Here is a 14920-nt window from a genome sequence, read left to right on the forward strand (position 1 = left end):
TCAGATGATGGTTAACATTTCTTGGCAATAAAGTATTTTTGAAATTAAGGTATGTGCATTTTTTTAGACATAACACTATTGCACACATAATATAGAGTAGAACATAAACATAACTTTTATATGCTCTAGGAAACCAAAAACTTCATTCAACTCCCTTTATTTCTTTTTGTTTTTTAAAGAATTTATTTATTTGAGAGAAAGAGAGCACATGCGAGCATGAGCGAGGGAGGGACAGAAGGAGAGGGAGAAACAGACTTCCCCTGAACAGAGAGCCTGGCAGGGGGCCCCGATCCCAGGACCTCGATCCCAGGACCCTGGCATCATGACCTAAGCCGAAGGAAGATGCTTAACCAACTGTGCCACCCAGGCACCCCACAACTCACTTTATTTCAATATTTACTTTATTGCAGTGGTCTGGAACCAAACCCACAATATCTCCAAGATATGCTTGTATTACTTTTTAAATTAAATTAAATTAAATTTTTATTTTTAAAAATTTTTTATGATTTATTTATTTAAGAGGAGGGGGGCTGAGGGAGAGGGGAGAGAGAATCCCAAGTGGACTCCACGCTGAGTGTAGAACTTAATGTAGGGCTCCTCCCACAACCGAGAGATCAGGACCCCAAGATAATGACCTGGGCCAAAACCAAGAATCTGTTGCTCAACAGACTGGGCCACCCAGGTGCCCCTGCCTATATTACTTTAATTTAATCCTCATCTTGAGGGTTAAACAAGATAGCATACATAAAAAGCTTAGAATTGAATCAGATACACTGTGTGATCATTAAGTGTTAGTCACTATTAATATTATCCATGGCTTTTGAATTATATAAAGTAATGACTTCTCCTTTTTGCTTAAGTTGGTTTAAGTTGGGTTTCTATCACTCAAAACCAAAAGGGTCTTATCTAATACAATTAACATAAAGTATAAAGTCCCAGAATATATGGTTTATGGCAGGCCAAATTCTTTTCTGTAGGCTGAGGCAGAGAAGGATTGAATCAACTGAATCTGGGCCATCTGGTTCCTTTTAGTTATGTCATCAGTAATTTTACCTGAGTAATTTTTCTAACTCATAGTTAGGAAAAGTTTTCTTATCACCATCTTATTTATATTCACTAAAATCCTCCTCCTTCTATGTTGACAGTTAATAATATCCCTGGTACAACTGTTTTTAAAAATATATAAAAATACAGAAAGTGGGGAACCACATATTAAAGAGAGAAAGTGAAAGAAATAGTTCTATAATTAAAATACATTTTCTATTGGTTTTTAGGTCCTAAGCCTTAAGCTGGAAACTTTTTACATAGTAGTTTAGAGTAAATAATATTATAACTAAGCAGTCTACATGCTAAATAGCATACTTTCTTGGTGTAGATTTCTGGAGGGATATGCAAGGGATTTGCATGTTTAATTCCCATTAGCACCTGTCACTGGGATTTATTATCCCAGAGTTAATTCTTCACTCATTGCAGCCAAGAAAAAGGAAGCCCTTGTACATGGATTTAAATGAAGCTTTTTATTTTTCAAAATGAGATGAATTTCCTGTTTGTTCCTCAAACACCTGCAGTATTCCAACCCTGAAAAAGTCATATTTAAATTCATTTTTGGTGAAAATTTGCCCAAACTTGACTTTATTCAATAACTAGAAAAGTCTGTTCATAATGTGAAATTTTGTCTTTGAGAAAATAAAGAAGTTTCAATCAAGGACTTCACTCAGTTTTAAAGTTCATTGGCTCTCATTCTTCCATTCAGTATTCAATAAATGTTTATTGACCACTTATTATGCGCCAGGCCATTTTCTAGGTTCTGGATACAGAGGGTGAAAGCACTAGGAAAAAAAAATCCCTCCCATTGAGGAACCTCCATTCTATTGGAGAGCATATATTCATACATACACATAAACACATAGATACACACACACACACACACACATGCACATGAATATGCATACATATGCATATACACATACATATATGTAGACATATATATGTGTGTGTGTATAAATATACAAACGTGTACATACACGTTTATATAAAATAAGTGCTATATGGAAAATCAAAGCAAGTGAATGTTATTGAGGGCTAGATATATGCTATTGGGGGTTGTTGGTCAGAGAAGGTCTTTCTAAGCAAGGACATTTGAGCCCAGATCTAAGTGAAGTCAGTTAAAATCCTATGCTCAGAAGCCTATGCAGCACTTCACTATTTCATAAAGAAAAAAAAAAAATAGAGGCAGAATGTTGGTACACAAGGCAAGTTCCATCTGCAACCATGGATTGTAGGAAACTCTCCTGCTTAAAAAGCTGGTCGATTTGCTGGTACTTTTCCTGTCCTTGCTCTTGTGCTCTCACTCTTCCCTCTGTTTTCCACCTAATTTCTACATGTCATTTCTCAAACCATTCTCCTGCCCTCTTTAGGCTGAATTTCAGTATTGAACTACTTTTTCCGTCTTGTCTCCTCCTCTTTCTTTCAAAGGATTAATTTCATGCAATATCTGCCTTTGAGCACTTCAATGTCCCAAACAAGATTATGTAACAATTTGATTGTATTTAACTAACTAGACTTTGAGGATTCTTTCCTATTGAGAATTTCTGACAATCAACCAACATTGATTGAGCACTGACTATATATTGAGCTCTGTCTTTAAGAGCTGGGATGAAATGAGGAATGAGGCAAAGTCTCTGCCCTAAAAAGAGTGAAATTCTGGCTAGAAAAGATAAGCAGTAAAATTGTAAATGAGTAAACAAAAACCTTTTAGATGTTGCTACTATGATAGTGAATATATGTGAAGATTTCTTAGTAATTAAGCTGCTGTCCTTCCTGGAAAAATTGTAAAGACAGATATGAAATATAATCATAACTCCTTCTGGTGGTATAATCCTCAGAATAAATGTCGGGTCTGAGCCGCCTAGCTGCACTCTCCATCATAGTGGCCACTAGCTGTCTATTAAAATGAAATTCATTAATTACATTAAAATCCTCATTTCATATTAGCCACATTGTAAGTGCTCAGTAGCCACACGTGTCTGATGACTACCATTTTGGAGAGCATATGAACATGTTCCTCATTGCAGAAAGTTCTGTTGAGCAGCACTAGTCTAGATAGCACGCCGCGGATGAAACTCATCAATGGCAAGAATGGCAGCAAACAGTTTTGTGTCAGGCACTTCTCACATCTTTAACTCATTTCTTACAGAGCCCTGTAAGATAATTACTGGTACTAGACCTATCTTACAGATTAAGAAACTGAGACACCTAGCTTTATTGTTCAATATCTGTCAGCTAGTCGTAAGACATGCTGAGACCTGAACCCAGACCGTCTGGAGTCAGAAGCCACTGTTTTACCAAAAGATTGTGATATCTGTATATGGGTAAGGGAAAGTGAAGAGAGAAAAGAAGAGACTTTAACATGACAGGCAGCACCTCCACAAGAAAAAGAAACAGTCAGATTTGTCAATGTCTTCACCTAGTATGACCTTTTCAGATCTACTAGACTCATCCAAGATAGGTCTTATTGGCTAGAGGTTCAGATGGAGCTTGGAAGGCAGAATCATGGAATGCTAGCACTGAAAAGAACTTTAAAGCCATCTAGTGAAATATTTCACAGATGAAGAAACTGAGACATGTAGTGTACCTGACCTGATCGGGATAACATAGTGAGATCACAAGCCTCCCGTGCGTGTGTGTGTTTGACATTGTCCCCTTGGCACCAAGAGCTTAAAATTTCCCTGATACATTATTTATTATTATTATTATTAATTTAGAAATGTACTAATCTCAGGAAGTGGTTTTCTTCTTCCCAGAATGTTGGACTGCCAATGTATATCGACTTTTTTAATCCATCCTTTTCCTTTTGTCTAGACTGTCATTTTATCCACCCATTCCTACATTCCTCCTTCATCATTACAAGAGATCCACAACCTAGCCACTCAGACTAACTATGCTTTCCTTTAAAAAACAAAACAAAACAAAACAAACAAAAAAAAAAACACGTAAAAAATTCTTGGCAGTTTGAGTCCCTACTCACACTGTTAGGAATTTGGAAAGCATGTCACAGGTTCTACCGTCACTTTAAATGAATGTCTACAAATTTTGTTTTTGTTGTGCATTGTTTCTGGGAGTTCCCGTACCAGGTATCATCTCACCATCCTTTACATACTCAACATTGCCAGCCACCAGGATGCACGCAATTAAAGCTCTTTTGAAGAATGAGTTTTCCTTTAGCTTTTAGTTTCTGTTCCACTACGGAGGAGGGAGAAGTCATGGGCACCCAGAACACGGAGCAGTTTGAGTGGCGCTGACAATCCCAAGATTGCAGCGGGTTGGGGACACTGCAAAAGCTTCTTGACTTCATCCCCTCCACGCCGGACTTCAACTCGAGCCCGCAACCAGCTTAGTCAGTCGCAAGACCCCAAGTCGTAGAGCGAGTCCAGTCCTGGGGAGTCTGGCTCAGGCTTTGCTGGCGCCGTGGAGAAGCTGGCAGGCGGCTGGCTGAGCTCCAGTGGATTCAGCCAAGAGGCTCGCGGCGCGCCCGCTGCGCTCTTGGAGTCCGAGTCTGGCGCACCGCGGGAGGCAGGCGCGCTCCCACTCTCCGCAGCAGCCTCTGCCCTCAGGTTTCTCTCGCCCAGGCTTACCCAACAGCCCGTCTCCACCTCCCGCGCTGGGCGCGCATCTCCCTCCAATCCTTGCTTACATAACGCGGGCGGGCGCGCTCCCGCCGCCGCTTACCCCCCAGCGGGGTTGGGCTGCGCCCTCCACGCCTCCACCGCGAGTGCCTCCGCGCACCCGTGCGCCCCAACGCTAGGAGGTGACCCTTTTTGGCCACCCAGCAGCGGCAGCCTGGACGTCTCTCCGCTGGCGTGGGCACACTGAGATTGGAGACCAGAGAGCCCCACTGTGCCCAACTCCCTCCCTCAGCTCCCACCTCCTCCCACTTCTCGCTTCCTCTTCCTCCGCCGCCTCCCTCCCCCCCCCAACTCCCCTTGCCTGTGTGTGTTCCGCTCAGAAGAGGGGACCCGGAGAGCAGTCCAGGCTCGGCGCGCGGCGGAGCTGCGGCTCTTCCTGTGGCTGGGGGGGAGCGGCGAGGTGGCCGCCTTGCGCCTCCTCGGACTTCCCAAGTGGGGGCAGAGCAACCGCTCACCGAGCCGCCAGTTAGAAGGCACAGGGAAAGAGGGACGGCCAAACTCCTCCTCAGCATCTCCTCTCCACCCCCTTTTGGCTCCTGCCCTTCGAGAAAGTGGAGTGTGGCTCTTGGTTATCATTATTTCTTCGGACTGCTTCGTGGTGCACGGATTCAGCGGCTTCCCAGTGGGGTTTTCCGCTGTTGGCGCGTCTCTCTGTGTGGTTCCGCCCGGCACACCTCTGTCGACGATGAGGAAAGGTCTACGGGAGACAGCGGCCCGCTGCGGACTGGGACTGGGATACGTGTTGCAAATGCTCGTGCTACCTGCCCTGGCCCTCCTCAGTGCCAGCGGTACCGGCTCGGCCGCTCAAGGTAAGAGAGTCCGCCAAGCTCCGCGGCCACCTCCCTTCGCTTCTCTCTTCCCTCCTCCTTCCTCTCCTCTTTCCCAGTTCTCCTGGCTTCCTTAATTCGCCTCGTTGCTTTCAACTGGAAATCAGTTCACGTTCGACTTTCCCAACTAGTCAAGAAGCTCTGGTTGTTATTTTTAATCCATCTTCCGAGATGGGCACGGATGGTCAAGGGACGCACGGGGTGTGGACCGACATCTATCTGTCTCTGGGCATCTGGGCGCCTTGGGTGTCTTTTGCACTTTCTGCTCCACACTCACATGTTGTTGCGCATTGTACACACAGAGGTTTGCAGAGACTCTCGGTGCGGGTGGCTGTGTGGCGTACCATAGGTACCCCCTGATACGCAGAGGCTCCCCGCGCTGAGCCACATCTGGGGTTGCGGGATCTTCAGGGCGTCTCTGAGCACGTTAGACGCCGAAGGGCTCTCAGCTAAGGAAATGTGACCATTACTGCCGAGGACCCACCGGCGCCGGTGCCACTCCGCTGCTTGGGGCGCTGTGGAGATGCACAGCCTACCCGGACCCGCCACCCAGCCTGCGGCAGGCCCCGCGGTGTGCACGCCTCCACATTCTTACCCTTTCTGAGTCTTCCTCCCAGTAAGCCACGGAGAAACTTAAAACCCCAGAGCTCTGGGGAAACGGAGCTCAAACCAAATTGTTCAAACCAAATACGAAACTCCCCCGCGTAATGGGCCAGTTGATAACTCTGACATTTTAATTTAACGCGTCTGAGCTTTAAAATAAGTGACCGGGGCCGTGGGCAAAACAGGGGTGTGGAGAGGAGCGGTGCGGAGTTGAGGGCAGATAAGGAGCGAGGGGAAGCACGGGGACTGACTGCTTTCTTGTCCTCCGAGTTTGAAGTGGCAACGGCTGCTTTCAGTCTTCTGAGCCCAGGAAGCTGAGTGGAAGGGAGAAGGACAGGAAAGAGCCAACGCTGCCCCCTCTGGGGTCTGTTTCGGGTCACCTGGGCCCCCAACCTTTTGGTCAAGCAGAGCGCCCACCTCGGTCTTTTGGATCAGTTCTGTGGTGTCGCTGGCTTAGGGGTAGCAGCCGTTTTTCATAGGGCGGGGGGCGAAGGAAGCTTATGCAGCATTCGGAGGTAATTCAGGGATCCCAGCATCTCGGTTACACTTCTTTCCAAATTTGGAGAGCAGAGGAGGTGCGGCGATAGCCTCGAACTCCCCAGGCGTTGCTCGGACACTCTGGAGGTACCCGGCTGCATTCCCTCCGATCTGCGAAGGCTCTAGGAGGAGAAGGTGTTGGAGGTGGAAGGGAGCGCTGACCGTTAGCTAGTGTGGTCCGAATGAGGGGGGTAGTGATTAGCAAGGCTTTGTGAATTAGCGATTGCTACTTCGGGAGTAAATTTTCCTGCTGCCTAGCTCGGTAGCCACGCTCATAAATCCTTCCTTCCCCTCTTACCAGATGCCTCCCATCCTCGAGGTTCTGCCCTGATTTTCTTGTGCGTCCTTCCAGAGCTCGTCTGTCCATTTTGCAAAGGATCATATGCACTTGTAGATTTCTCGAAATTGCTAAAAAGTTCTCTGAGTAGCAGCCACTGGTGTTTAGAGAGAAGTGTTTGGAAGTTTAAGCGAACAACCTGATGAATAGTCGTGAAATCAATCGCGTGACTCCCTGTGGGATTCGTCTACCGTTATTGGGCGCACAAAGGACGCAGCCGTGGGGTGGGCTTCAGGTGGGGGTGGGTCAGGGGAGGACTGGGCGGTGAGAGGACTGTTTGGGAAAAGGACAAGTTAAAGTCCCCTAAGATGCCAAACAGGAGCTACAGGATTCTTGCAGAGAGCTTACTTACAGCCACGTTAAAAACACTGGAGTCAGGGGGGAAAAAAAAAATCAATAAAGATAATCAAACAAGAGATTGTAAGTGGATTAATATTGAAAGAAGGGAGAAGAGATTAAAAGAAAAAGACGCTGACGACTGAGTGAGCGAGCTGTGCCACTTGCACTTTTCTTATACAACAGGCAGTCCAAAAATTGGGGATTGAACCTGCTCCTCTGGTCTTAAATGGAAAAATAAAATGTATCCTGTAGGGTGTGTGCATTTCAGTGGTGTTCCTCTCCAAATCGTTAGTTTAGTTATTTCAGTTGCTGAAGAATAAACTGTGTTTGAATCTTGTAGTCTTGAAAGACACTATACTACCACTTTTATCTTTGTTAGTCTCCATGTTTTAGGACACCAGCTCTTCCTGTGTTGCCTGTTAGGTATTAAAAATGTAGAAAACTCAGCCCCAGTCACCATCACTCTAACCCATTTCCTGGCCTGTTTACTACTGAACCACTAGCACACTTTCTTCTCAGAATCACACTTTTATATCGGTCTGGCATTCAGACCTCCTTTTCCTTTAAATTTCTTCTCCTTTCTCCTCTCTCTTTGGACTAGAACACTAGGGAAACCAAAGATACTATTGCTCCCTCAAGGTATGATTTCCAAGTGTTGAACATTTAAAGATGGAAATGAACTATTTTTATGAATGGAACTACATATGCAATTAAGATGAGAAAGTTAATTTGAGTACTTGACAATATGGATGAGATTTATTTATTCTGTTGTTAGAGAAGTACTAGAAAAATTAGCAGTTTTAGAAAATATGTATGTCTTCAGAAGTAGCCAAAAAAACAACAGATGTTTAAGATGAAAAAAGAAGCATAATAGGTCTTATTTGTGAGTGTACTATATTTTGTAACTATAGTTTAAATCAAGACAGCAGTCATTTTATTCAGGTCCTTGGGAGATTCTCCAGGCTTTAGGCAACAACTTTCTCCTTTCTGGCTATGCCTTAATTGTTTCATTCAGTATTGCCTGAAACTCCTAGCTCCGGGGGGAAAAAAATAGTGTTGCTCCTGACTTCTAAGAATGAAAGATTTTACTAGGTAAAGATAGAGAGAAAGAGACAGAGTATTTGATCAGTGTGCCTCAGAGTTAGTACCTCCTGTTTTAGAAATGCTTTCATTTCTGGATTACACAGCATTGATATTCTGCTTATCTAGCACCAACTAGTGTTATGAGTGTTAACATCACCAAAGTCAGAAGAGAAAATTAGTGAAAACCCTAGTCATATTGGGACTATTTGCTACTACCATAAGTTAATGTATAATGTATTTTTTAAACAAATAGTATACACCCTACAAAAGAGTCAAATTACTTTCATGCATTTGTGCATATTGCTGTGGTACAAATAGACAGTTGGCACAAAGGATAACTGAATTTCATCACATCACATACTTTCTCCATTTTAGGAGCAGAGTAAATTCATAAAATCACATTTGGCATTTGCAGTCAGGAAAAGTAGGTTAGTTTTACTTTTGTTTAGAAAAAATAATTTCATGTATTCTAGCTTAAGGAATGCTTAAAATGCCTCAAGAGGACGAACTTTTGAAATACTTGCAAAGAAGGAAGAACTATTGGATTGTTAACATGCACTGATTCCTTAGTCTTCTGTACCCTGGATACTGGGGATTCAGCATTCAGCAATGCAAGTTCTTAGACTATCCCATTTTAGTCTGGGACCTGGATGTCCTGATCAGAATTCATACTGATCTTTTTTAAGCAACCTCCCCAAAGACATAAAGGAGGCATGAGCTCTCCCAAAGCAAGCCCTCCTAGCTTATTTAGAATTATTGTTGAGACTTAAAAATAACTGTTTTTCTAATGTATGCTACTTTCTCCAATTAGTGCCAACAGCCAGGGTGTGCTCTATTAGGCCTGAACTGCATTTAGCACTTTTCTGATTTAGGTCATGGCTTTGCTGGAGCAGCAGAGGGAGTCACTCTCAGAAGAAACATTAAAATTACAGGCTGCAACCACTTCAGGAAAATAATAAGGGAGAGGAGTGGGGGTGGGGATTGAGCGAGAGTCCTTGCCTTGCGATTTTTCATCTACATTTTTTTTTTACTGTTGTATTTGTGGCAGTTAAAAACAAACCTGTTCACATTCCCCACAGATTAGAGACCCATTAGCTCATCTGGACAGTGTATGACATTAGAAGTAAAATTCTAAACAAACAATTGCCATGCACTTGAGACCGTGTCCTATTTGTCAGGGACACAAAGTTAAAAGGGGCAGTTTCAGCCCTCAAGGAAGACAGACTTAGAAGCATATAATTATAACTCACTTTCTGAAAAATGACAGTCAGCATAGGTATAGTACTTTCTGGATTCAAGTATCAAAGATAGTGAACATAGGTCAGGCTAAGGTTCTATTGGGAATGGTGATGGGGTTTCCAGAATTTCTACACTGAAGAAATTAAGGATGGCAATTTGATTTGAAGCGGGGTGTTCCAATGCCAAATTTGCATTGCAACTGTCTAACTTATATTAAATCTTAATTAAATTTAGTGTATATTTGCTCTGGCTTTGAGGAGGCACAAGCTAAGGGTTGTTGTGGTATGTGCCCATTCTGCTCATTGGCTTAGTATTTATCAGTATCTCCTAATCTTGCTTCTGCCATCTCCTAATTATGTGGCCATGGGTGAGTTATTTAGCTTCATTTGTGCCTCAGTTTCCACAGAGGTAAAGTGAAGGTAATACATCCTTTCAGTCCTGTTATGATTGGATGATTACATGTAAAATGTGTAGGGCCATACCTGGCCCATAGGAAGTAGACATTAGTCTTTGGCTTCTAACTCTGTAAACCACTGGCAAAGAATCTAGAAGTTAAAGAAACTAAAGGTCAATAACTATGAACTCAGACTGGGAATTACTGCAGACTCTCCTTCCCCAAAAGCACCAAATAAAGCTGTATGAAGAGATGTTCCTAAATAGATCACTGCAAACTCCTGGACAGTGACCTGCATGGTTCCTTGAAGAGTCAGTCTGGGGGAAGCTCTCTCCCTTCATAACCCCATTTCTTCCTTTCTGCTCACTCTGGGAAAATTAACCTAATGCCAGTTCTAAAAATGCCATGTTGAGTCACTGCTGGTTAAGTCCTGGCTGCAAGCTCTACCCTTGACTTTCTATCTTTACAATGAGTATTGAAAGGAAACTTTCCGTAAATCCATAAACTTTTTTGGGGCGGGGGGAGGGACATGCCAAGTGCCAGGCTTTCAGGTAAAATTTTAAGGAAAATCAACCCTTTATGTAAATGTCAATAGTTTTCCTTTAAAAAAATGGCAAAGATGTATTGTCTAAAGAACATAATTGAATGCATGTTGAAACAACACAGAGAGACATAGAAAAACAGGTGGATTTGAAGGCAAAGCAAATTCACCAGGACTTTTCATATATTTGAATTAAATTTGCAATAAAGAGTTTTAGTATCATAATTTAGAACAACATGGATAATCTAGATAACATATTTTGACACTTTCACATTTAATTGGTTCTTGTTGTTTAATGGTTATTTCTATTTTGTTCATGATTAGTGGGAATGTTGTTTTCTAGCTAACTTGTATGATAACACTAGGGATTTGTGGAGTATTTTATGTTACTTAGAGTTAAGACAGATCTTTTTCTTACCGTATTTTCATTCTGGCTTTAATTTTTGATTGCTTGTTCTACTCTCACAGATGCCCAGTTTTCTCACTTGCTTTATTATCCTAACTTCTGAAAGTTATTTATGGACTTTTCATTGATTTCACATTCTGTTTGGATTTGGTATTGCTTATATATTCGTGGAGGAGGGCTACATGAAACTGAGACCTTGGGTATTGTCCCAGTATTGCTTAGTCCAAGGATATTTAAACTAGAACGAGACTCATTGAAACTCAGTGCTATTTTTTTATGTGACTTTTTTAAAGTGGAGTAAGTTTGCCTTGAGCAATACTAAAATACTACTGTCTCCTTTTTTCTAGATCTTAAAAATAAACCCAATAATTGAAAAATTTATAGTTTTTCTTATTTTAAATATTTGTCTTCTCCACATTTATGGAGATTTTAATAAAAGATTTTATGGTAATTTATGAGCTAATAAGACCGGAGATAGTAAACTTTCTTATTCTCTCTACCTGATTAGAGCTCTCAGAAGAATTTTTGCCTTTTCATGAAAACCTGATACATGTATTATGTTTACAATATTTTGATTCTTCAGAAACAAAATGTTAGAAAATACTGTTCTATAATTTCAGGTTTTAAAGAAGAGTTTGTGTTTAAGTTGTAATGTGTTTTCTCGTCTTGAGCGTTCCTGCCTCCACAAAAGTTGCTGCTTTGGGATTATATAATGAGGTATTGAAATACACAAAGAATATTTCCAGATTTTCGAGGTACCAAAAACATATCTAGCTTTCTACGTGGAGTTTTTAGTGTTAAAGTTATGGTAACATCGATTAAATTGAAGTTATAATTTGGAAAGCGAGCTATAGCTTTGAAAGTGCCAAATATGCAGATAATTGTCCTTAATGTCATTATACTTTTTATTAGCAGAGAGCAAAAATGCTTTGTGTGGCAAAAGTGAAGTCTAATATCTGAAAACTCCAATGTTTGGGGAATACCCTCTTTTAATTAAATAACAAATCCTATCTCCATGCAGCCTGGTAGGGGAATGTGAGAGTGAGGGGAACCAGGTGAGACTTCATTATATTGGTGTGCGGTGTTAGAGTTCTCATTCTAAATTTGGAGGCTCAAAGTAATCATGTTAACAGATGATATTGACTAAACAAATTTAATTCCACAGTAACCAGCCTTATTTATTTTAAAAATGTGTGAAGATAGGACTTTTATCTTCATTAATCATTGTCATTTGGGTCCTGTGGCTAGTTTCATCTCTCAGCAATTATGAAAGCCATAAAAATGGTTCATGTAGATAAACATGTATTCTATTCTCTTCCAACTAAGGAGATTAAACAACAGAAACTCCCTCAGCACATTTAACAAGTTTATTGATGAATGCTAACATCTCTCAGTTTTAGTCAATGTCTTAATTGATTATTTAATCATGAACTGCCTGAACTCAACTGTATTTTTTGGTCTTTTCTGTTGTTTTGTTTTTTTTTTTTTTCCTGTTCAGAAGAAAACCCTTATATATGAGCATTCCTTTTCAACAACAACAACAAAAAATGGATTAGCACTGGCATATCAGTGCCTGTTTCAAGATACTTGTATCAAAATACATTTGCAGCCCAGTTATAAGGGCAGATATGTTCATGAATGGAAATGCAGGTGTTCCTAAAACTCCAAGAATATTAGTGTGTATAAATTATAAAAGAGTAGCATAGAAACAAAGTAAGCTGTTTGCATAGAAATGTAATCACTTTAATTTAATTCATAATGTGTATTCTATTAGACCATGGAAGTTTTGTGCAACATGATAAGGTGTGTGGTGTGATGATATCCACTTATAATTATAAGCATAATGAATTACATTCATGTATAAAAGTAAAGAGAGCAATTTTGGACAATTCTAATCTCTGAATTTGCAAGTTTGTTCCTTGTAATCAGATTGCATATTTTAAATCATTCTCCTATCTTTCTAGATTTCAGGAGTCTAAAAAAGTCCTTTCTACAACCAGATGAAAGAGTACTCTCTTTAGCAAGTGGTATTCTCTAACTTTTGCAGGAACTGAAAATCATCATCAGTGAAAAAAGCTCTGCTGTTTTATTACATGTTATTTCCAGAGTCCTGTTTTATATCTGACCCAAACCAGGCAAATAACCAAATTACTACCACAACAGAAACTTTATGATTGGGAAGATAGAGTAAATAATGGTCATTTCACTTTGAGCATTATGTCTGTGTGAAATATGTTGACATTTTAATTTCACTTTTGATAAGGGGAAAATGATATATTTTCTCTTCCCCTGAATAAAGAATTTGCCAAATATACACATTGTAGCCACCCAGTGGAAATGCTCAAGTTTAGCAAGCAGCAATCTTGAAGTCATCCTAAATAAAACAGTAATTATGCCTGTCGTTTTCTTTAGCAACTTTTCCTTCTTCCTCTGGATCTTCATAAGATGACGAAAGAATATAAGCTTTAAAAATGTATTAGGGATCACTTTCAAGGTTTGGAAGAGCCTAAGTCATTTCCCTCCCAGGCTGCCACAGCCATCACCAACCGAGCATGCAGCTTGGTGGAAAACAGAAGCCCATTTCAGTAACTGCTCTCAGAAGCTGAGGAAAAACAGGCATGTTCAAATGATTTATTATTTTTGGTATCCAGAATAGAGACCTCAGATCAGCATTTCATCATAATATTATTCAACAAGCTCTCTGACTTGCAACTTTTATCTAAATAAGAGTGTTGGTCTGCACCAATTTCAGCTTACACAGCAGAAGAACTTGGAAAGTACTTAAAAGGTGTATACTTGAAAAAAATTATGTTTGGATTTTATTTGGACCTGTTTGAGCAGGATGTGCTTGTTTGAGAAATCTAGACTTAATTAGTGGGATCCTGATATATGGTGTCTGAGTCTATTTCACTAGTAATAGAATATATAATTAATCCTCCAGTGGTCATTATAAAATGCATTCTCATTTCCTGAACTAATCTGTTAAATATTGTCATTAATAAGAATATGAACATCATAGTTTAAATCTCATGTACATAAGAAATCCAGTAGCATTTTTAGAATTATGTAGGTGGGTTTTTTTAATTTAAATTCAATTAATTAACATATAATGTATTATTACTTTCAGAGGTAGAGGTCAGTGTCATCAGTCTTATGTAACACCCAGTGCTCATTACAACATGTGCCCTCCTTAATATCCATCAACCAGTTTATGTAGGCGTTCTTAAGGACAGTTCTTCAACAGAAATATTGCTTAAATGGAATTTTATCTTTATGAAAGTATCACCAATGTCTTTATATCTTGACCTCTATATATTGATCAAAATATTTATTTTTGTTTAGATTTACATACACATGCATACATTTATGTAGAATTAGAAGGACCACAGTGAAGAGAGGTATAGTTTATTTACTATAACATAATAAAAAAATAAAAAGGATGGCTAGGAAAAGTTTTAACAATAGATAATATTTTCCCAGTAGGGGTGGGAGTAATCAGTTTATTGGATTTATTAGAAATGATGATAACGTGAAAGGTACATGTCATTTTTTATTGAATTAAATAACTATAGAATTATTTCCTATGGGGTATTTCCAGGCAGTCTTAATGAAATGAAGACTTACAAAGAATAGACAAATATAGTTCAGTAATTCTCTGGGAGCATATATATGCTGGCACAAATTATGTCTGTGTGTGCGTGCTTGTGTGTAACTATTTTTGCTTTAGGAGAGTTTTTTCAAAGCACCTTGGCAACATCCTTAGAAAACAAAGAACACCTATCAAAAAATGAAAATAAAACTTACTTGTAAAACAAATTCATAAAGGTAGTCATTGAAAGAAGAAGCGGGTTTCATCATTGCTTTCTAACTGAAAAATTATACTCTACTTTTCTGCAAAAAGTTCCTCGCTCTCCGCCAGGTGCTAAGTC

General features: G+C 40.3%; 1 protein-coding gene across 2 annotated transcripts in view; it reads left to right on the forward strand.

The window, feature by feature from the left end:
* Positions 1 to 4984: 4984 nt before the first annotated feature.
* The window catches only part of UNC5C (unc-5 netrin receptor C), a 345714-nt gene continuing 335778 nt past the window's right edge, over positions 4985 to 14920 (forward strand). For both annotated transcript variants that reach the window (XM_032861390.1, XM_032861399.1), the window contains exon 1: positions 4985 to 5494. In XM_032861390.1, coding sequence (XP_032717281.1) covers positions 5371 to 5494 — 124 coding nt within the window. In that variant the 5' untranslated portion in view covers positions 4985 to 5370. The remainder of the gene's footprint in view (positions 5495 to 14920) is intronic.

The sequence above is a fragment of the Lontra canadensis genome, unplaced genomic scaffold (assembly GCF_010015895.1).
Source record: "Lontra canadensis isolate GAN:19392208 unplaced genomic scaffold, GSC_riverotter_1.0 scaffold1, whole genome shotgun sequence".
Lineage (NCBI taxonomy): Eukaryota > Metazoa > Chordata > Mammalia > Carnivora > Mustelidae > Lontra > Lontra canadensis.